Here is a 24,499-nt window from a genome sequence, read left to right as displayed (position 1 = left end):
TCTCCCCCCCTCTCCGCTCACCTAATATCAAGAGCCACAAGTCAAAAATTCAAGAATGTTTAATTGTCTCATGCACTGGATCCAAAACAATGAACTTCTTACTCGCTGCAGCACTAAATGCAACTACGTAACAAATCAATATACAGTAAATGATCAGTCATATGAGGTAACCAGACCATGATAGTGTATGCCAGGGGTGGGGAACCTTTTCATGTTGGAATGTCATGAAGTTATGTTATTCTGTAGTTAGCTGTAATCTAAGAAACTTCAATTAGATATACTTCAAAATGTACATTATTTTGTTAAAATAGCCCTCATGACTTAATAATGTTTTAATTGTGGCCGTCAGTCGGGGAGGATTATTTTGTTGAATCTTCTTTTACTCCTTGGTATTTTAAATACGTTCATTTTAAGATTAAAATAAAAATAATAAAAAACCAACAAAAACATATTAATAAAAATAAAAGGTAGACAAAAATGCTGGAGAAACTCAGTGGGTGAGGCAGCATCTATGGTGCGAAGGAAATAGGTGATGTTTTGGGTCGAGACCCTTCTTCAGACCTGAAGAAGGGTCTCGACCCGCAACGTCACTTATTTCCTTCGCTCCATAGATGCTGCCTCACCTGCTGAGTTTCTCCAGCATTTTTGTCTACCTTCGATTTTCCAGCATCTGCAGTTCCTTCTTAAATAAAAATGAAAGGATTTGTTCTACAAAATTTGGATCAATTCAAAAGGCCGCACTTAATGGCCTAGAAGGCCGCAGGTTCCCCACCCTTGGTGTACGCCATAGTGGTACGTAGTGCAATCTTCGTACAAAGTGCAAAGTGGTTTTGTGCTGAGGTTAAATTACTTGAAAGGTTGGAGGGTTATGAGAGCCTGGACATTGTTACATAATTGCCAAGTAATTCTTTGTGGCAAGCTCACAAAGCAAAAAGCCATTGAGTGAGCAGTGTGAGAAATGGTAACTTTTACAACGGGTGTTGATTCAAGCATCCTTAGACACCACAAAGTACACTTCCTTGGCCACTGGTTCTGTTGTAACGATTCCCCCAAGTAAGCACATTTAATTCCCCCATGTCTCATCAACCAATTTGTGGAGAGCAAAATTTGTTAAAACAAAAATTAAGATAACGTTATCAAACCTGGGAGAACGATTAGTTTTACCTTGCAAAACATCCACTGCATTTCCCTTCTCGTTCTCGATAGTTCCACAAGCCGATAGACTTTCCATCAAGAAACGCCTCCCCCATACATCCTTTAAAATGCGTAACCCTCACCGCTGGTGCTTTCTGCACACAAATGGAATGGAGTTATTGTAAGGCAATGAAGTGGATGCAAGAGAAGGTTTAGGTTTATGTTTATTAGTCTCACGTGTACTGACGTGTACGTGTGTTTCGCATGCTCTCCAATCAGATCAGATAATACTATACAAAAATATAATCGTCAAACTCATGTACACTAGGCAAAGCAAAGGGAAAGATACAGAGCACAGAATATAGTTCTCAGCATTGTAGAGCAATAATTTCCTAGACAAAGTCCACTGGTTGCAATGGGGTAGAGGTGAACTGGACAGCACTTCGCTTATGGAAAACAGTTCAGAAACCTGATAACAGATGGGACAAAGCTGTTCCTGACTCTGATGCTGCGCGTTTTCAAGCTTCTGTACCTTTTGCCTGATGGGAGCAGGGAGAAGGAGGAATGACCGGGATGCGACATCTTTGATTATGTTGGCTGCTTTTCAGGGCCAGCATGACTTGTAGACAGAGTCAGTCAATGGTGGGGAATCTGGTCTGTGTGGTGGACTGGGCAACATCTGTAACTCTGCAATTTATTGTGGTCTTGGGCAGAGCTGTTCCTAAACCAAGCTGTGATGCAACCTGTTATTTATGGTGCACCTCAATGGTTCCTTTTCTTATCACACGTACCAAGGTAACGTGAGATTCTTTTTTGGACAAATGAAGGACCATGCATTGAAGGTTGAAGGAAAAAACGATTAGAAGAGCTTCCATATTATAACTGACCTTCACTTTCTTGGAGAGGCCACCGACAAAAACCAGGGTGGAATTATTCACATCCAGTACAGTGGAAATCCCAGGAGATGTTGCTTTTTTTATGGCCTGCTTATCTGAAGTCGAGGATCCAATTTCTTGAACAGAGAGAGTACCCATACGTCCAAACCTATTATTTAAATACAATGTGCAATTTATTGAGTGGATGTGATAGGATTATTACAGCTCCATGCGACCAGCACCATATGTTTACTCTTTGCAGAGAAATGCACAGTGGCACAGCGGTAGAGTTGCTGCCTTACAGCACCAGAGAATCGCGTTTGATCCAGACTATGGGTCTGTCTGTATGGAGTTTGGACAGGTTTCCCCGTGACTGCGAGGGTTTTCTTTGGGTGCTCTGGTTTCCTCCCACGCTCCAAAGACAGACAGGTTTGTAGGTTAATTGGCTTCAGTAAAGATTGTAAATTGTCCCTAGTGTGTAGGATAGTGCTGGTGTACGGGGATTGTTAGCCAGCACAGATTCGGTGGGCCGAATGGCCTGTTTACGCGCTGTATCTCTAAACTAAACTAAACTAAATGGATTTGTTTTCATCATCCTATGAAGCAGCGCACAATACACCATGAAAGGTATTAAAAGGTATATTATATGCAGGGTGGAATTTTACACCAGGACAGTTCAGGCCAGAGAATTTACCTGAAGTTTTGACACTGCCATGATCATGTGCCACTTTACTTGCCATGGGAGGGCACATGTTTCAGGGCCTAGAGTTGCATTGAAACTGAGGGCGGAGGTTTATGATTTCCACTGACGGGGGCATCAAGAATTAGGAAGCAGAAGAGGGAGATGCAGAGCAGCTGTGGCCTAATTGAATACAAACACACCCTAAGGGGCATTCTGGTCTGATCAGATTCAGATTTTATTGTCATTGTGCAGTGTACAGTACAGAAACAACGAAATGCAGTTAGCATCTCCCTAGAAGAGCGACATAGAATATGAGCAATAAATAAATATATTACGTGCATACAGTCATAGTAGTGCAATTATTATTTTTCCTTGCGGAAGGAGTGTCCGGGGGAGGGGAGGGGGGGGGGGGGGGGGGGGGTGGGGGGGGGGGGGGGGTAGGTGCCTCCCGGATGGTAGGAGGGTAAACAAACTGTGGTTGGGGTGAGAGCAGTCCTTGACGATGCTGAGCGCCCTTCGCAGACAACGCTTGCTTTGGACAGACTCAATGGAGGGGAGTGAGGAACCGGTGATGCGTTGGGCAATTTTCACCACCCTCTGCAGTGCTTTCCGGACGGAGACAGAGCAGTTGCCATACCATACTGTGATACAGTTGGTAAGGATGCTCTCGATGGTGCAGCGGTAGAAGTTCACCAGAATCTGAGGAGACAGATGGACCTTCTTCAGTCTCCTCAGGAAGAAGAGACGCTGGTGAGCCTTCTTGACCAGAGTTGAGGTATTGTGGGTCCAAGAGAGGTCATCGGAGATGTCGACCCCCAGGAACCTGAAGCTGGAAACACGTTCCACCTCCGTCCCGTTAATGTGGATGGGGGTGTGCGTGCCGCCCCTAGACTTTCTGAAGTCTACAATGAGCTCCTTGGTCTTCTTGGAGTTAAGGGCCAGGTTGTACCTTCTGATCAGCTGTTAGCAGTTAAAAGCTGTTCACGCACACACATGGATTCTTCAGGACTGGATGAGAAGTACTCTCTAATCATCTCTCCACCTCTATCCACGGTCTCAGAGTGTATCTTCTACTCCTTTCTAGTTCTTCCAAGCCAGTTTACACGTCCTGTCGAAGGGCTAGTTGAAGTTCTTGCCAGGACAAGAGATTGAGAAATATATAATCCAACTGCAGATGGTGGAAATGTAAGATTGAAACAGAAGCTTTTGGAAAGGCAAGTTGGTAATGCAACAGTATTGTGGCCTGCCAGTGTTGGCCAGATGGAGTGCACAGGCATGGGAAACAGACCAGACCTGGCTTTCTGAATCTGAAAGCAGGTCCCAGACTTACATATTTACGAGGATATGTGGACATTTGGGGCTTTAGTTCAGTTGAGAGACAGCGAAGAAATAGGCCCTTTGGCCCACTGTGTCCGCTCCGTCCAGTGATCCCCGCACACTAACACTATACCACACGCGCTGGGGACCATGTATAATTTTACTAAGCCAATTAGCCTACAAACCTGTGGGCTTTTGGAATGTATGAGGAAACCAGAGCTCTCGGAGAAAATTCATGCAAGTCAGGGGGAGAACGTACAAACTCCGTACATCTCTGACCTCCGGCACTGTAAGGCAGCAACTCTTCTGTTGCACCACCGTGCTGCCCTTGCACTCTCTAAGGCTGAATGCTGGTAATTCTGACTGCAACTGTCAGTAGTAGCCAGCAAGATCCAACTCTAGAAGTTTGTTTGATGCCACAAGATATCAAAAGGACCACCATATGAAGCCAACTCAAGAACTTTTCAACAATGTCTCTTTCTCCAAATCGCAGTAGCGATGGAAAACTAAAATAGAACAAGAAGCTATTTTTTTCCCCCTGGAAAGTAATATTGACTTCTACCACATCTTAATTCTCGCATCACTACTTTAACACATCAACGTCAAATCATTGTTGGTAATCCACAGGGAATTTGCTAATTAGTATTGGAAATATGTAGGATGAGGAGACGTTGACTTGCCTGGCAGCGTGGATCTTGTACCACTTGTTGGTGTTTATTTGCAGGTCAGGGTATTCTAATCTTGCCGTCCCTGAGCCCACGTCCCACAGGAAGGCAACTCTGCCGCGTCGCATCTCCAGAGCCAAGAATTCAGACTGAAACAGTGCAGAAGGCAAATGGTTAACTTTGTCTAAGAATGGCCAAACTGGTTCTATCGTCACTTTCGACCTGTAAAATTAATGGAAGGGACTAACCCTGAGAGCTAAAACTAACCGTGAAAGCTTTCCATTATGTAGCAAAAGAGATCATCAGGAATATTGAGTTTTTAAAAAAAATCTGATTTTTATTGTACTGAAAAACTTAAATAAATGGAAATATATGTTACCAGACACTGAAGAAGGCTACAATTTCCTTTTACATGAAAGCAAAATACTAAAAATGGACCAATGTATATTACAAACAATGGTTTAAAACAATGCTAATCAAAATGTCATTTCTATTTCTATTAGACACACACTTTGACAACATCAAACATGACCACATTAAATATAGAAAGGGCATCACATGGTGATATTTTTCGATTATATCCCAGAGGTATACTTATTTCAAGAACGTGTATTTCCTATTTCTATAACAAGCAACCTTTCTAACCACAGTTTTTGAGATTGCTCAAAATGTCACAGCGGAGTAATGGATAGAATTTAGAAACAAAGAACTGCAAATGCTGGTTTATGCTAAAGATAGACACACAGTGCTGGAGTAACTCAGCGGGTCATGCAGCATCTCTGAAGAAAAAAGATAGGTGACGGTTCGGGTTCGTGTCTGAAGAAGGGACCTGACCAGAACTGTCACCTGCCCTATTTGTCCAGATCCTGTCTGATCCTCCGAGTTACTCCAACAAACTGAATCTATCTAATGGATAGCATTTGTTCGAAGTCCATCGACATGTTGTTGCCAGGACTAGAGGGTGTGAGCTATAGGGAGCGGTTGAGTAGGCTGGGTCTCTATTCCATGGAGCGCAGGAGGGTAAGGGGTAATCTTATAGAGGTGTATAAGATCATCAGAGGAATAGATCGGGTAGATGTACAGAGTCTCTTGCACAGAGTAGGGGAATCGAGGACCAGAGGACACAGGTTCAAGGTAAGGGGAAAAGATTCAATTGGAATCCGGGGGGGTTACTTTTTCCACACAAAGAGTGGTGGGTGTAAGCTGGAACAAGCTGCCAGAGGAGGTAGTTGAGGCAGGGACGATCACATAATTTAAGAAAGTTAGACAGGTACATGGATAGGACAGGTTTGGAGGGATATGGACCAAGAGCAGGCAAGTGGGACTAGTGTAGCTGGGACATTGTTGGCCGGTGTGGGCGAGTTGGGCCGAAGGGCCCGTTTCCACACTGTATCACTCTATGACTCGATGACATATGAATGCGTTTGTTAGGTATTTTTGAATGTCTGAATATTCAATTCAAAAACAGACCCATCAAAATTTCTAGCTGATCTTTGTAAAAGGATCATTCTTTCTTCCACTTTAAACAATTGTGCCCATAACCTATGGCTATATTCCTATGTATGAAATGGGGGCAGGCCAATGCCTACCTTAGAGATACAACACAGAAATAGGTGTTTCACCTTTTCTAGTTTGTGCACCAATGTGGTTGACTCCACTTTTGTTCACATTACATTCGCTGCTTCATTCTCATTCGCTTATTCAACTTGTCTATATCCTTTTGAAACCTCTTCACCTGCTCCCCCATACTCGCAATCCAATTTATTGTCGGCAAACTTAGAAATATGACCAAAGATAGACACAAAGAGCTGGAGTAACTCAGCGAGTCAGGCAGCAGCTCTGGAGAAAATGGATAATGACATTTCAGATCGAGACCTTACTTCATACTGAAAGTCAAGGGGTGATGGTGGTGGAGGACGGGGAGTGGGGGGGGGGGATTGGGGATTAAAAACTGATGGCGAGAAAAGACCTGGACAAACCAGGGTCAGCAACAGATGACTGCATGCAGGGTGATTCCCCGACAAGGCCAACTGTTGGCTAGGGAAGGTGTGATGAGAGGGATACATGGTTGTGACCTGTAGAACTGGTTAAATAACTAGGTTGGAAGAAAGGGGGAGGGAGGGATGAGGAAGGGAGGGATTCCAGAGTCTATACAACATTGGAAGATTAAAACCATTAGCACTGCTCATGTTCAATCAAATTAATACAAAAATTGATTTTTTTTTAAAAAGGTGTGGATCATTCAAAATAATATTTTAATTTATCTAAAAGGGAAATCTTCCCACCAAATTGCTGTGAAACAGTCCCACATCGAAGAAAAACTTAACTTTGAACATCCCAACAGGTCTTAGAGCTAGTAAGTGAAGTCAACAGAGGAAACTCAGAAGCCAACTTGCATACAATAACCTTAAAAAAAATGAAGGATTGGATGTTCTTTTTAGGAAGGGGTGGCACAGTGGCACAGCGGTAGTTGCTTCTTTACAGTAGGTATGTTGCAAAGCCTACCTGAAGCGTCTTTGACAATCTGCCGCTGCGGGTGTGCGCGATTTTGGCGCCGTTTAGAGGGGGCGGGTTTAAAACGCGATTTTCTCTAGGCTGTTCAAATCGAAGATGTTCAGCCTAGTTAATTATTAACGAAAAATCGCTGGAAGACCCCGTCGCAAAAGCTATTATTAGGTTTAAAGGCCTTGAATAATAGTTATAGTAGTTTAAAAATCAATCTCTAAACCCGCGACCGCCAGCAACCGCAGGGTCTCATAAAGCAAACCACAGAAGATATGCTGTATATTTTTACATTAAAAAGGGCTTCTAAAGATCCCTTTATACAAAGTTTAATATTGCGAGTAGCTCATTTTGGGCCCATTATATCGCGCAGTATTTTTCTGGGCATTTGGGGCACAAATCTACCGCAATGTGAACGTTCTAAACCAGCGCGTTCCACAGAGACCCACTGGAAAGCTGATTTAAATGGGCATTTATTTACAGCAATTGAACACTGAATTCCTTCCATTTGGCCTATAAATTAATGTAAATGAGATTTAAAAATCATGTTTTATTGTGAATTATTTGTGAATATTATTTGGACATTTAGGCTATTTAAAAATGTTAATCATTTATTAAGAAATGGATAGATGTTTAGATCTAGTAATTGAAGTCTGAAATTAGCTACAATTAGGTAACTAACTAATTATATGCTTTAATTTCAGGTCATCCAAGTAAGATTATTTTATATTTGTTTCAGAATGCTTCAATCTATGATAACTGAAAATTTCATTCAGTTCTCTTAATTTTTAAGAAAGTTATGGGCTTTTGACTGTTCACGATCACAACTTTTTTGTTATGTCCATAGAAAATCAATAGGGAACAAGATGCTCATTTCCGAGTATGAAAATGGCCATAACTTTTTAAATACTTGAGATATGAAAGTGAATTAGGTGTCAAATTAAACTTATTTTTATGCTTTATCTGATGGGATAAATTACAGACTTGATTTTTAAAATCTCAAAATTTTGTAACATTGCTATTTACAGTGTGAGAGACCCAGTTTCGACCCTGACTACTGGTGCTGACTGTATGGAGTTTGTACATTTTCCCTTTGACCATGTGGGTTATCTCCGGGTGCTCCAGTTTTCTCCCACACTCTAAAGACGTACAGGTTTGTAAGTCAATTGGCTTCAGTAAAATACTGTATTTTCCCTAGTGTGTAAGATAGTGCTAATGTACAGGGTGATCACTGGTCGGTGCAGACCCAGTGGTCCGAAGGGCCTGTTCCCACACTTCATCTCTAACGTCTAAATGAATGAGGAAGGATGAATATCGGTCATGGTACATCACTGTGGGGTTTTTCACGAGATCGTAAAGGGCAGACGCAGCCTTGATTTAGCACCTCATCCAAAAAGATTACTCCTTCAATGTTCATTGGAATAGGACCTTTTAATCCAAAAATCTCTGACAGAAACAAAGATGCTATCTCCCAAACTATACCTAATAGCAGTTAAAAGGCTTGACATTCTAAAATCATAATAAGTAATTGCAATCCAACTAATTCCTCATTCACATACAAGTTGGAAATTTGGTTGGCAACTAATTATTTTTCAGTTATATGAATTACTTGATTGTAAACTGTATTGTGTGAACCATTGGTTTCACTGTAGTAACCATCCTAGCCTCAGTTGGACTTGCTGTAGTGTGGTGGCAGCTATAACTAGTTACTCACGTTGCTGCTGCTCCCCAAATAGAACAGTAGGTTTTCTGACTCGGACGTTTTGACATTCAGGGTCAGAGTGTTGTAGTTGCTGCTCATGAGTGCAGGCTGGTAGGCGCGGATGCAATCTCTGTCAGCTGAGACCGCCACTTTAATCTGGAGGAAGATTAAATAGAGCATTAGAAGAAAACTAGACTAAGTGGGACCCGTTGGGTCCCATGTTCACATGGGAGGGCTGGTCCCTCGACGCAATATTCCACCTCTCCACCAATTCCAATATTGGTGGCCAGTGGGGGGGGGGGCTTTCTGGAGAGCTGGTATGGGTGTTGTAGGCTGCAGTGACTACTGGTCTCCAGAAGGCTAGTATGGACATTGTGGGCCAAATGGATTCTTAGGGTGGCATTTGCAGTGCCTTTTTACTTCAACCCAAACCCCCCAAACAACCATTTGCAGTGCCTTTTTACTTCAACCCAAAACCCCCAAACAACCACTTGCAGTGCCATATTTTCATTTTCAAACCACATTAAGGGCACTCACAATTGAGTGGACATGTGTTCAGTGTTATTCAGAGCTCAGAGAGACGTGACCCTCTCGCTTCCTCTATCTTGCAGAGACTGAGTGAGGCACACCACTTCCGGGTTTTATAATCCCTCCCCCTCCCACCAGCAGGGTCAGCAGAGAGAATGGCACATTTTTAAAAAACATTAATATCTCTGATTTATCATCGATGGGAAAAATTCTCTGGTCCAGTCCGGCGGAGGGGGGCTCTGAGCGAGGTTGCCAAAAATGACGGCCGCAAGTGGCAGCGTTCTCTCGGAAATCACATCGCAGTGAGTCAAAAGCGGTCAAGATCTTAATTTTAGTAATATAGATAGATATCGAAACAAAAAACAATAGATACTGATTTATACCAAGATAGACACAAAGTGCTGGAGCTACTCAGCGGGTCAGGCAGCATCTCTGAAGAGAAAACAATGGATGTTTCTCTAATTAGAAGTAACTTCATTTCATACTCCCCTCCCCTTCCTCCCTGCCCCCTTCCTCCACACTGGTCGTTTTATCAGTAGGATGTAAATAAGGGTTGATTCTCCCTAACTGTCCATCTACCATGGCCACTTCCATCAACGTAGGCTTGGCGCACAGCAGAACTGGGGGTGTTCGCTAATTCACTGCATCGTGCTCAATTCCGGCAGCGGCATTGGCATCAGCAGCAGCAGTTCATCAGATAATGAAACAGTCCAAAGGCTACGTATATGTCACTGGACCTGACGTACATTTAGGCCTCAACGAGGCCAATATAACCAACTAATTGGTACCTAATATAGACCTTTGCTTCAACTGCACACTGCAGCATGTGTCAATCAAAGTGCTGGAGTAACTCAGTGGGTCAGGCAGCATCTCTGGAGAAAAAGGATGGGTGACTTTTTGGATAGGGACCGGGTGATCTGGGTGATCTCAAGATAAACAAAGTGGAGAACTGTGGAACTGGTGAAACGACTCAGGCGGAGGAAGGGGGCAAGGAGGGAGGGAGTGGAGGGGAAGGTATGAGATAGTTAGATAGTTAGATAATCCAATTTTCATACCGCTGGGTTGTAAGCAGTGAACTTAGACGGAAGGATGATTTAGATGTTCAGAGATGTTCTGCTGCATTGAATGACTTAAACCAGGAGATGGAATATGAAACAAAAGAACACATCACAGAAAGTGACCACCGTGCTTCTTTGTGAAAAGCTTTTGCAGTAAAATTGATCAGTAGATCCTGCCCTTATTGATTCTACGCTTACTGAGGCAGCTTGCTTCCTGGCCTGATTAATCAATTCCTTTATCTCCGATAGGTTTCTGCTCAAGTTGTCCTCTAGCATTTTCAATGGCTTCAACCTGTCCAACAGGTAATTGGCTTGAATTTCAACCTCTTGTACCTTTGCTCCAGCAGACACAGCTATAAGGGGAAAAATAATCAGAAATTAACGCAGCAACAGGAGCAAATCAACAACACTGTACTTACTGCCCACAAGTCATCACGGACTTTGAATTATAAGAATCACATACTCGAATGATAATTACACAGAAGGATATTCACATATTTCTATCCATCTTGGGTCTCTGCAAGGACAGTGCATCTAATCAAACCACTGCCTCTTTCCCCAAAACCTGCATTTTTTTTCCTTCAATTTTAACCAACTCCCTTTCTGAAGGCATGAATAAATCGTCATCTCCCATCTTGACAGCCAAAGCACATCAGTAAATGAGTTTCCAATACAACCTTCTGTCAAGTATCAGGATTCAGACCAGCAGGCCGGCTGATAGCTTTATAGACCACCTCCAGAAAGCAAGACGGAGCAAGCTATAAGGAAGGCAAATTGGCCTTTCGTTTTAAAAGGATTTCTGTGTAAAAGTAGATAGATCTTGATCCAATTGTATTGAACCTCAGTGAGACTACATTTGGAATACAATGCACTGGTGTGGTCGCCTGAACAAGGAAGGTTATATGTGTGATAAAGGAACTGGAATGAAGGATCATCAGATTGATCCTTGCTTGGGATGTTTGTTGTCTTGGGTGAGATTCGCAGAATGGGCTCATATGTTTCAATTCAGAAGGATGAGCGGTGATCGAATTGAAATAAACAAATTCTTGCAGCTCTACCTCTGTGCCACTGTGCCGCCCTGTAGATGGAGGATGGAGGAGCAAAAACAGGGATGGATGTTCAAAGAGAAAGCAAAGTGGCAGCCTCTTATCTGCTCCCGACTTCCTCTGCTCTAAAAGGAGTGCTCCTGACTTTTCCTGCCTGGCTTCAACCTCCCAGTCCCTCAGAAATCTCTCTGGCAAATCCTTTTTACATCTTCACATTCTTCCTAAAGTATGGTTCCAACATGACTGTGGCCAAAACAAAGTTCTATCAACTAAGATATATCCTTGGAAGATCTAAGGACCATAAGAATTGCAAAATACTATAATTTTTTTAGTTCGCTTTTTATACTGCCCATGTTTAGTCGAGCAAAATATGTCCATTTGTCAAAAATGACTTTTAATCGATTTTCACTGTGAACTTACCAGTCCTTGCTGAATCATTGATGAGCTCATTTGTTTCCCTGACAGTTTTATTGACCCTCATTAAAATGCCAGATGTGGTCAACAGCTGCTGGCTGAACTGCTGAATTTCATCAAGCGTCGCAGTTGCTGTTAGATTAGCCGAGATGGCACGATCTTTTGCTTCGCGAATTCTGTCAGTGGCACCTGCAATACACAAGCATTGCTTCTTTTGAAAAGTCAGCCGGAGACATTTAGTCAACTTCATACACAGAATGGTGATCCATCCACGTCTCAAATGTAAAACCATCATCGCTGTATCCCAATCTCTGCATGGTTGCTCACCTCTTTATTACTGAAACATCTTCTGAGATGCATCTTCATCTCCAACTTTATCAGCCCCGATACTGGTAGTCGTGCCTTCAGCTGCAAAGTCCTTATCCTCTATGTCTTTCTACTTCTTTCTCCATGACAGGGTCAGTGATGGAAATGGGTTTTAGGAACTAGGGGTACTCTAAGGTCCGTGAGGCTGAGGTTGGGAAGGAGGGGGCGGGGTGGGATTTTTTATGCGCGGTCATACCCATGTAAGAGTACAAGAATGCATAACTTGTTTATTGTGTATTTATAATATAGTTCATTGTGTATTACATGTCATAGCTGCTTTCTTGCATCTCTCTCTCTCTCTCTCTCTTTCTCTCTCTGTGTTGGCTGCAGCCATCGTCTGCTTCGGTGAGGGAAGCAGGTCGATGATTGATCGAAAGGCGCCAAGGAGACTGTGTCTGAGTGGCCGCCGAGTGACCAGCGCATTATGTGATTGGGCACTTTGCCCTTGGAGACGGCGGCTGATTGGACGGGAGGAAACTGATTTGTTGATTGGATGGGAATTTTAAGGGAATCTGGTCGGTGATTGGACGCAACCCCCTTAGAGACAGCGGTTGATTGGCCGCCAAATAATTGGGCACAAAAAATTGAAAATAGGAAAACAATAAAATCGGAATTACGATTTAAATCGGAAGAATATCATGCCTGATCTGCAGCAAAGATACTAGTATCTTTGATCTGCAGTTCCTTCCTATTGAAGAAGAACCCTGGCGCAAAACAACTCCTAATCCATTCCCTCCACAGATGCCGCCTAGCCCGCTGAGTTCCTCCCAGCACTCTGTATTTTTTATTTAACTCTTGAAATAGAAGTTAGACATAAAGCCGGAGTAACTCAGTGGGACAGGCAGCGACTCTGGAGAGAGGACCCTTCTTCAGACTGAATTGAACTCTCGTCGGTGAGTGTACTTGTGATTGTCTGCAGAAGGGACTCGAACCGAAACGTCACCCACTCCCCAGAGCCGCCGCCCATCCTGCTGAGCCACTCCAGCCCCCCCGTGTCCACCTTCAACTCCAGAGCCAACCAAAAAACACAGAGTGCTGGAGGAACTCAGCGGGCCAGGCGGCACCCGCAGAGGGAACGGACCAGGAGCCGCCGTGGGCCAGGGTTCCCCCCCCCCCCCCCCAACAGGAAGGAACCGCAGATGCAGCCATCCCCGAAAAACGGCAAATGATTCCGGGAAGGCCGAGGCGAGTGGGTGAGAGAGAGGGAGTGAGAGAGAGAGCAAGAGAGATCCAACGGACGGATTTGGATCCCAACTACGCCTCGCTGAGACATCGTCAGAAGTTTCAAACCTACGGCCCCCTCCAGTTCGAGCCACGTGGACCAAGATACCACGTTGTAAACAACCACGTTCGCTACTTTGACTCAGAGTTCGCGTTCCGCCACAGTCCCGCCAGCGGTTTACAGCTGTTTGATATCCGCTTCGGGAAGGAGCGGGTGGTCTACGAGTTGAGAGTCCAGGAGGTGAACTCCGTTTACGGCAGAGAGACGCCAGGTCTGATGAGGGCCAAGTTCTTAGACAGTCATTATGGAATTGGGGAAAGTTCCATTGAGCTGGTGAAAGATGTGGACTGCCCTTACAGCGCCACTTTCCTCCACACTCTTTATCTCATGGAGACTGGAAACCAAAGATCCTATAACGGAGCAAGATAGTCCACTCGACGAAAAAGCGGTAATAGGGTCATGGGTAATCTTCAGCACCATTTCCGTAACCAGCTTCCATCTCCGCTCTAGTATCTTTGCATTGGTCATGGCTTCTTCATGCACAAATCATTTTTTATTCTCAGCTGCAGGTGATCATTTTGATATTCCTGCCTAGACCTTCTTTTTAACTTTGAACATACAAAATATTGCCATTTGGATGGATCTCCAGAAAATCCTGTACCTACTCAAGCCATCCTCCCTCCCCCCCCCCCCCACCAGGGCCGGCCTTAGGAGGTGCAGGGCCCAATTGGGAACAATATTGGTGAGCCCCAGGTTCCCAGCCAAGGTCTGTAGAATCCTAGAAATACAAATAAAGTCTATTATAGACTTTATATCTCTATCAATTATATTTCCCCCTTACCATGTCTGCACTTTTTCGATAGCTGCCATGACCCGTTTGATGTAATCCTTCGCCCTCCTCCTGGTCTCGGCCCGCACCGATCTGCCGGGGGGGGGGGGGGGTGGGGGTGTGTGTGTGTGTGTGTGTGTGTGTGTGTGTGTGTGTGTGTGTGTGTGTGTGTGTGTGTGTGTGTGTGTGTGTGTGTGTGTGTGTGTGTGTGTGTGTGTCAGAGTCTGAGGGGAGACGCGCCGGCACCAAGAGCGAGCATACGCACGGACAGACGGACAAGAGCAACGATCATAGAGCCGAATAGGTGACATTTCAGGTCGAGACATTTCTTCAGACTGACAGTCAAGGGAAAGGGAAACGGGAGGTATAGGCATATCTTCCATTCATTTGTCCTTAGTACCATCTATATCTCTTGTTCCTCTTTCCCCTGATTCAGTCTGAAGAAGGGTCTAGAACCGAAATGTCATATATTCCGCTCTATGATCGTTGCTTTCGTCCGTCTGTCCGCTCGTTCGCTCGCCCTTGGATTAAGTAGCGCAGGATAAAGCTGCGAATTCACGCACAGGATGGGAACTGGAAACTGAAAACTAGGGGAACGCCATCCCCCTGCATACCCCACCATTTCCATCACTGGACAGGGTGTAAATTAAACACTGTTGCATTGATCTGATGCCTTCATACCTGCCTTAAGTGTTAAATCTAGACCGGTAACACTCCTCTGAAATGACTTGGTACATATCTCACCGTGGCAGGGAAGATTAATTAACTTCATGAAAGGTCTTTCACACAGAGAGTTGTGAGTGTGTGGAATTCTATGCCTCAGAGGGCGGTGGAGGCTGGTTCTCTGGATGCTTTCAAGAATGTGTTAGATAGAGCTCTTTTGGATAGCGGAGTTAAGGGATATGGAGAGAAGGCAGGAACAGGGTACTGATTGTGGATGATCAGCCATAATCACATTGAATAGCGGTGCTGGCTCAAAGGGCCGAATGGCCTACTCCTGCACCTATTGTCTATTGTGTTCATATATCTGAATTCCTCAAAACTTCTTTGGATTGAGCTTTCTTGTTCATGATGTGTTTACTTAATGAATTTGACTACATATTTCATGACATGAGACAACCCCCCCCACCTCCTCATCATCCTCCTCCTGCCCACCTTAATGTTTTTAAGCTTTAAGCTTTTTGCATCTTGAACGAATATAACTTCCACTTTATGTAAAGACTTCCTTAATGGGCTTTCACAAATTCCTTAAAATTCCCAACAAAGGACAGCTCTAAATCTTAAAAGAACATAGGAGAATATAATAGGCTCTTAAGTCTGTTCCACAAGCCAAGACGACAATGATAATTCTCAACCATGTTTACTTCCTTACTTGATCTCTATTTAGCTCAATTCTTTCAGTGTCTAAATATTTAAAGCCCTGTCCCACAGTACGAGTTCATTCCAAGAGCTCTCCCGAGTTTGCCCTGATTCGAACTCGGAGATTTACGGTAAAGGCCACTCGTCGGTACTCGGGCACTCGTGGACATTTTCTCAACATGTTGAAAAATCTTCACGAGTCTTCCCGTGCTTACCTGCCGTTAGCGAGTCTTCCCGAGTACCTGCCATTAGCGGTACGAGCCGCTAAGAGACGTCCCCGAGCTCCGACGTACTCGCTACGTTCATTCTCCGTGCTTACCACGAGTTTGATTTTTTTTAAACTCGGGAGAGCTCTTGGAATGGGACAGGGCTTTTATTAAATCCTGCTCTTGAATGCATTTAATGTCTGAGCATCCTAGGCAGTGTGGGCTGGAGAATTTTCATGTTCTTAAGTTGTAGGGGCAGAATTAGGCCATTCAGCCCATCATGTCTACTCTGTCATTCATACATGGCTGATCTTGAACATTTGAAGATTTACTGTCCTCTGACTGATGACATTACTCCATGACTCCTGATTCAGAGACAGTTTCTCCCCATCTGTTATCAGGCAATTGAACCATCCAATCATCAACTACAGAGCAGTTCTGACCTAACATCTACCTCATTGAAGATCCTCGGACCATCTTTAATCAGACTTTACTGGACTTTATCTTGCAATAAACATTATTCCCTTCCTCCTGTATCTGTACACTGTGGATGGCTAATCATATATAGTCTTCCCACGGACTAGATAGCATGCAACAAAATGCTTTTCCCTGTACCTCGTGCATATGTCAATAAACTAACCGAATTACACTAAACTGACTCACTCCCAAATAACCAATCGCTTTTCCTGAGATGTTTACTTTGAGATATAGGCAACATCAACGTTCTGAGGGTCATTAATCATAACTCCATTAGATCAGCTACATCAATCCTGCAGTTGGCAACTCATCCACAACCAACTAATGACCTTTCCACCATTTCCATGCACAAGTCCAACAGCACTCAAGAAGCTTGACACTATCCATGATAAAGTACCTTGTGTGAATGGCACGCAATCCATCATCAGAGCTGCCAAGTTTTGTCAGAGCATTTCAGCATTCTAGTACCTGAAAATCAGTATTTTGTTGAGGAAATCAGTATTTTTACTTGGTGCCATTTTGCTGATTTATTTTTAATGTGCGGTCATACCCATGTAAGAGTACAAGAATGCATAACTTTGCTACCAATTGACATGTCTTCCACGCACCTTACTTGACAGTGCATTCATTGCCATCTATTTGTATACTGCTATTTGAATGGCTGCTTCCTGCTTTTAGCACCAGATGATGATGTAGAAGCCATTTTGGAAAGCCTCCATCTCCCTCCCTCGCTCCCTCTCCTTCCTCTCTCCCTTCCTCCATCCCTCTCTCCATCCCTCTTGCCCTCCCTCCCTTCCTCTCTTCCCCTCCCCCTTTCCCTCCCACCCTCCCTCTCTCCTTCTCCCTCTCTCCCTCCCCTCTCCATCCTCTCCGTCTCTCCACCCCTCCCTCTCTCCCTCTTTCCACCCCTCCCTCTCTCCCCCTTGAGCCCACCCACCGTTCTGTAAAATCAAGGCCAATCCCAATGTAACTGCAATCCCACTGGTAACCTTTCACCACGAGGCTGATCCAGAATTCTACCACTGCCTGAAAAATAGTCAATGGCTCAACTTCCACTGAGAAAGAGAATTCCAAAGGACTGAGAAAGAGAATTCCAAAGACCAAATTTTCCTGAACAGTCTAACCTATAGCGCTGTGGCCATATCGCAATGCTTAAAGCCCATAGCGCTATGTTTAAAGCCCATAGCGCTCCAGCCAGTAGCGCTATATTTAGAACTAATAGCGCTTTGTTTAAATCCCCGCGCATTAAACTGACAGCGCTCTGTTTAAACCTGGAGCGGGACAGGCAGCGACTCTGGAGGGAAGGAATGGGTAACGTATCTGGTCGAGACCCTTCTTCAGACTGAACTGAACTCTGTATTTAACAACACAAAATCGTACATCCGTATTCTAATCGCATTTCCATACAAAATAAGGAAAAGCCGTACTACTTGGCAGCTATGCATCACCCTAACTTTTATTCCCTCCATTACTAGCGTTTTGTTGACAAAATGTGCCACACCTACAAAATGCACTGCAGCCCTTATCCAGAATACTACAATGGCTACTCCAAAAGCAGCCTATTGCTGAGGAGGCGAATGACAACAGATATATAGGAATAGCACACATCCACCCCCCCTCCCCCAACCATGCTGCATATCCTCCCGACTTGGAAATAGAGTGTCTTTGTGGTGGATGTGTTTAAATCCCAGAACTCACCTCATCACAGCCTTGAGGGAGCGCCTTCACAAGAAGGACAGACGCAAGTCAAGATGGCGGCTCATTGCCACTTTCTCATGGGCATTGATTGGCAATAAATAACTGGCATTATAAATTGCATAATGTAATTATGCCTTGTCTTGATGTGTTATAGGTTCCGATCCTCTCTGCCCCAACTTGGAGCAGTCCTGATTCTACTCTCCTTATCCCTCCTGCTTAGTTTCCTCTCCTCCTATCTGTGGCCAATCCAGATTCCTTCACACCACCACCTCGCTCTGCCAAAGTGCTGCCTGCCCTGAACCAACATCTCCTGGACTCCATCCCAATACCAAGAGCTAGGTTCCAATGTAATCCTATGCCTTCGATCACAACAATGGCTCAATTTTCACTATCAGCCTCTAACATAGGCCTTGTAGGGCAGTATCAACTCCAAAAACATGCACCTCCCCACTGTTGCACCATTTAGCTATCCTGGAACTTTCCTTCATATTGTTCATAGATCTATATTCACCTCCTTGAGAGAAACACTAAATTCTTAGCATTTTGTTGTCAACTGTGCTCTAAAAAAATTACCCCAGACTTTTGCAGGAATGGCAGGAGTTTTGAGTTTAAATGCAGTTACGAGTATAATTTGACCTGACATTTTCTCATTAAGAATCCCTCATACAGGCCAGTATCACAGCGATCTCTCGAGAAATGCACAAACAATTTGAACACATTCATGGAAGTTAAACCACGGGTGACAGGGGTTATGGGGAGAAGGCAGGAGAATGGGGTAGTAGTTTGTTGAGCCAAATGGCCTAATTCTTCTCCTATCACTTATGACCTTATCTGCAGTTCCTCGTTTCTACTCTCTTATAAAATATATTATATCTTTGCAATTAAGGAGTTTGGTGTGTTCCCGTTCTCCAGATTACTTACCATTAGGTAACTGTGCCAGTAGCTGCATGGGCTCACTCAGCAGACTGCTTACATTGTTTGCGCTCTTTTGAAGTTGGTCTACTTTATCTTTCAATCCACTCAGCTGGTTGACAAGACCTGAACAAATGAGGGAACCAAAGCAAATATTCAGATACAATACCGTAGACATGGCAACAGGCCCTTGGACTCATCAAGTCTATGCTGACCATTAAGCACCCATTACACGAGTCCAGCACTAATCCAATTTTACTCTTCCCATAATCCTGGTATCAGCATCCTCCCATCCCAAGGATTTGAGGGTTGATGTGTTAATTGGGTGTGTACAAATATACAGGTACTCCCCGACTTACGTAATGGTTACGATCCCTGAACCCTTACGTTAGTCAGATTTTGTGTGTCAGAATCATCACCCCTATGTCCCGCCCGAAATAACTTACTGAATCTGAAGGAGGATCTCCACCCGAAACGTCACCATTCTATGTTCTCCATAGATACTGCCTGACCCAGTGAGTTACTCCAGCATTCTGTGTCTGCCACTGAGAGTATAAACTGTCTCAGTGGTGCCTAGCTGCATCTGGGACACTTTCTGCGGTGTGCAGCCTTGTGGGTAAGTATTGCCAGCTTGCGTTCCGTCTCGCCATTGGGCCACTTCCTGTGGCGCACAGCCTTCAGGGTAAGCACCGTCGTCATTGTTGATTCGTTTCCAATGTAAACTTGAGTGATCGTACAGTGTTGTGGAAATTACAAACTGCCAGAATTATTGGTCGGTTGGGGGCGCTGCTATTCGGCTGCCCTGCTAGCAATGTGTTCGTTATTTCAAATGTTTTGTTTTTTTTAGTATATCTAAATGCTTGTTTTACTCCAGAGCCATGATCACTTCAGTGGGTCCTTGGCAAAAGCCTCTTGCCAGTCCTGTCTGCCTACTGAGTAATTCAAAATGCTGGATTCTCAGCGGAACAGACAGCATATTCTGGATATAAGGAAAGGGTGATGTTTCAGGTCAAGACCCTTCTTCAGACTGAGAGTCAGGGGAGAGGGAGACTAGGGATATGGAAGGGCCAGGCGTGAAAATGACAGGTCAAAGCAGAAGGTGTACAAGGAAATGTTGAGCAAGGACAACAAACCCTTTGGCCCAACTCCTGTCTGCTCAAGCCTTATCTAACCTAGTCCCATTTGCCTGCACGTGGTCCTTAGTCCTTTAAACCTTTCCTATCCATGTACCTGTCCATGTCTTTTAAATGCTGCTATAGCACCTGCCTCAACTACTATCTCTGGAGGCACATTCCATATACCTACCACCCTCAGAGTGAAAAAAAATGCCCCTTTGGGGGTAAGATTCTATTAAATCCTGCCCATCACACCTTAAACATATGTTCAATTGTTTTTGATTCCCCTACCTTGGGTTAAAGATTGGGATGGCAAAGTGGAGGGTGGTAGCGTTGCTGCCACAGACCCGGGTTCAATCCTGACCATGGGTGTTGTCTGTACAGAGTTTGTATGTTCTCCCTGTGACCAGGTGGGTTTTCTCCGGGTGCTCGGGTTTCCCCCCACATTCCAAAGACGTGTGGGTTTGTATGTTAATTAGCTGTGTAAATTGTGCCTGTGTAAGATTGAACTAGTGTAGGGGTGATTGTTGGTCGTCATGGACTCGGTGGGCCTGTTTCCACGCCGAATCTCTCAAAACTAAACCAAACTCTGTGCATTCGCCCCCAATCTATTCCCCTCATTTCCCCTTGCAGCAAGTCCAACTTTGCTATAATATTCCCCATTGCCCAGCAAGTTTTGTCCGACAATCATTTCTAGAGTAAGTTGCAATGATCAATACTGTATGTCAAAATTGGACAGGTTATTCACCAGCAGTTTTCTTTTTCAAATCATTGGCATCATTCAGGAGCTTTGAACTGTGCACAACTGACTCCTTGCCGACTTCGTCCAGTGGCTTTTGAGGACCCTTGGCCTGGCAAAATAACAGAAAGGCAAATTTGAATGCAGGATTATCCAGTCATTACATACAAAGCATTAAGTCATCGACTGTAAAGGGCCTGTCCCACTTGGCGATTTTTTTTCGACGACCGCCGGCGTCATTGATTGACGTATCAGAGTCGCCGAAAATTTTTGAACATTTCAGAATCCAGTGGTGACAAAAAAAAATGTTGCGACACTTGAGGAAACAAGTCTGTCAAAACAATGTCAATATGTCATCACGCCGCGACTTTTCTGGTGACCTGATACGTCAGTCAATGATGACAAAAAAGTAGAAACATCTGAAAGCTGCAGAAGGACTACTTAAAAAAAATTAAGTTGAAGCAAAATCACAACACAGTTCTTCATCTCTCATTTGCCACTTCACGACAAATATAGAACGACTGTTATTGGCTGGCTTTGATAAACCAACAGACTAAGACCCGGTTCAACTAATCCACTAGAGTAAGTACCCACCGATTTCAAAGCAGCATCAGCTTTGTTCCTTGCGTCCAAAGCAATAGCTGTGGCTTCTTCGATCAGGGCCTTGACGTTGGTGTGTGCATTCACAGCCACTGAGGAATTCAGGGACATGTTCCTTACGGCTGCAAGCGAACTGATAAGAGAAAATGTTTCACTGCAAAGGCTAGCATGGAATCATTCACATAGAGTCACACAGAGTGGAAACAGGCCCTTCCTGCCCAACTTGCCCACTGCGACCAACATGCCCCATCTACAATAGTCCTGCATGCAACCTCTCCCTATAGCTCAGGCCTTAGAGTCCTGGCAACATCCTCGTAAATCTTCTCTCCACCCTTGACGGCTTGATAACATCTTTCCTATAACATGGTGACCAAAACTGAACACATTACTCTAAATGTGGCCTCACTGTCTTATATAACTGCAACATGACCTCCCAACTTCTATAGTCAATACTCTAATAGATGATGGCCACCCTATCTATCTGTGATGCCAATCTCAATGAACTATGTACCTGCACTCCCAGATCCCTCTGCTCAACAACACTCCCCAGAGTGATGTTTTTAAAATATGACATTCCTCTTTGCATTTATTCATTATTTTGCATTATTCTGACCCTGAGATGCGGGGGGGGGGGGGGGGGGGGGGAGGGAGGGGTTAGAGAGAGGGGGAGGGGGAGAGAGGGGAGGAGGAGGGGGAGAGGGAGGGAAAGTGAGATTGTGAGGGAAAAAGGGAAGGAGAGAGAGACGGAGGGTGATTCTAGAACCTCATATTTGTCTCAAGAAATAAAGCACGTTGGGTGAGCTCACCTTACTGTGTGTACCAGTGTATTTGTTATTGATCTGGCTTCAGGACTGACGCCACAAGAGATATGGGGCAAATGCAGGCAAGCATAATTAGAGTAGATAGGGCATCTTGGTCAGTGTGGACAACATGGACCAAAGGACCTGTTACATGCTGTCTGACTAATCTGCAGTTCTGTTGCTCTGAAAGCCATAATAACATGGACTGACCTGTTCAGCAGAGAAGCAAGGTTATGCATTTCCTCCGCATGACCTTCTGCCCTGTAGACAAGGCTGCGCACACTCTTCTGAGTCATCTCCATCACCAGCTTGTCAACGTGTCGTCTCACCTGGGCATTCCATAAATCCAGCTGATCGCTGTCTTGCTCCAGAATCTGTTGTCATAGATGCAGAGCAACACTTTTAACAAGTACTGAAAGTACACAAAAGGTAGCACAGTGGCACAGCAGTAGCATTGCTGCTTTGGCTTTGATTTTGACTACAGGTGCTATCTGTGTGGAGTATGCACTCTCTCCTTTGTATCCATGTGGAATTTCTCCGGGTGCTTTGGTTTCCTCCTACACTCCAAAGACGTCCATTTGAAGGTTAATTGGCTTCTGAAAATGTTTAAGTTGTCTCTAGTACGTACAATTGTGTTAATGTATAGGTTATCACTGGTCAGCACAGACTTGGTGGGCTGAAGGGCCTGTTTCCACTCTGTATCTCTAAAGTCTAAAGTCTGCACAGAGCTACTTGTTCCTTCTTGGGCTACAGCATGGCACAAAATACAATCAAATCACTGATCTCTGCCCAGTTTCTTTAAGCTCAGTACTAAGCTTTGTATCACACAGACCAGACCTCATACCGTTGATTCCATCTACACTTCACGCTGCCTCTGAAAAGCAGCCAACATAGTTAGACTTGTCGCACCTACTGTGATTCCTTCTTTTCCCTGTTCCCTTCCGGCAGAAGATACAGAAGCATGAAAGTGTGCACCACTATACTTGGGAACAGCTTCCCCTCTTATCAGGCTTCTGAATGATCCTTCCAAAAGCTTTGGTACTGTACGATTCACCACTATCCCATTGAGGACATTGGACTTTTGTTTATGGAACTAATGCACGATAATACTGAGAACTATATTCTGCACTCTGTATCTTTTCCTCTATCTGTTCTTGAGTTTGACTTGATTGTATTTATCTATGGTATTTCTGATCTATTTAGAAGCATACAAAACAAAGCTTTTCACTGTACTTCAGTACACATGACAATAATAAATCTAAACCTAAAGTTGATTCATTCTGATCAATGCAGTGTAATAATTTCAACCAGGATAATGGTGGCTCAATATCCCAGCTGAGCGATGAAATCCATTTCCTGTGAGTCTGACCTAACTGTATGCAGTGGAAGATATTGGAACAAATGGGATTTCACTGGATATATATTGCATTGCACACATGTGTAGGTAGGAATTGCAGATGCTGGTTTACATCGAAGATAGACACAAAATGCTGGAGTAACTCAGCAGGCCAGGCAGCATCTCTGGGTGAAGTTTCAGGTCGAGACCATTCTTCAAGATATATTGCATATACCTCACCTCATCCCCGGTGAATTCTGAAGCTATCTCAGTAGCACATGCCACTGCCTGGATTTGCTTACAGGAAAAACAGCACACATGATAGAGGAAGGCAATTAAATAATTTGTTTATAATTATTTGCACAAATGCAAATCATATTGAAATGTAATTATTTCAACTAGATTACAAAAATGTTCCACTTAATCTGTTGTTACTCCATCAACTGAGCTTTAATAATTCACACTGAATCAGACTTGTCACAATTCTAATTCCTTACAGGTTAAATATTAACTTGTCAAATGCAAAATTAACTTTCTGACGAGCATGGCAACCACTGGTTTAAAATAAACGAGCTTTTCTCCCCATCACATAATCGTAAATGGAAACATTGTCACTTCTCTAATGTAAATATTTTATAAACTAGATGTAATCTTAATTTTATGTGTAGTCATAGGTCACACAGCACAGAAATAGGCCCTTCAACCTAACTCAACTTTGCGGTGCAAGTGGGTACCTGAGCTGATCCAATTTGCATGCATTTGGCCCACATCCATCCAAACTTCTCCCTTCCATGCACTTGTCTACATGACTTGTAAACATCGCAATTGTACCTGCCTTTACCATTTCCTCGAGTAGTTTGTACCACGTTCCCACCACCTTTATTGTGGAAAAAGGTGCCTCCAGGTCTCCTTTAAAA

The 24,499-nt window shown here is 44.0% G+C and overlaps 1 protein-coding gene across 1 annotated transcript in view; it reads right to left on the bottom strand.

Moving 5' to 3' along the window:
- The window catches only part of lama1 (laminin subunit alpha 1), a 295,280-nt gene that overhangs the window by 59,094 nt on the left and 211,687 nt on the right, over positions 1-24,499 (bottom strand). Inside the window, exons 39-48 of the mRNA XM_033019870.1 lie at positions 22,457-22,620; positions 21,441-21,579; positions 20,856-20,958; positions 19,002-19,118; positions 11,930-12,112; positions 10,662-10,816; positions 8,890-9,033; positions 4,689-4,822; positions 2,022-2,178; positions 1,165-1,289 (exon numbers count right to left, since the gene is read on the bottom strand). Of these exons, the coding sequence (XP_032875761.1) occupies positions 1,165-1,289; positions 2,022-2,178; positions 4,689-4,822; positions 8,890-9,033; positions 10,662-10,816; positions 11,930-12,112; positions 19,002-19,118; positions 20,856-20,958; positions 21,441-21,579; positions 22,457-22,620 (1,421 nt within the window). The remainder of the gene's footprint in view (positions 1-1,164; positions 1,290-2,021; positions 2,179-4,688; positions 4,823-8,889; positions 9,034-10,661; positions 10,817-11,929; positions 12,113-19,001; positions 19,119-20,855; positions 20,959-21,440; positions 21,580-22,456; positions 22,621-24,499) is intronic.

The sequence above is a fragment of the Amblyraja radiata genome, chromosome 4, assembly GCF_010909765.2.
Source record: "Amblyraja radiata isolate CabotCenter1 chromosome 4, sAmbRad1.1.pri, whole genome shotgun sequence".
In the NCBI taxonomy this organism is placed as follows: Eukaryota; Metazoa; Chordata; class Chondrichthyes; order Rajiformes; family Rajidae; genus Amblyraja; species Amblyraja radiata.
The sequence above is the reverse complement of the archived record's forward strand: the minus strand, read 5'-3'. Positions and strand labels throughout refer to the sequence as shown.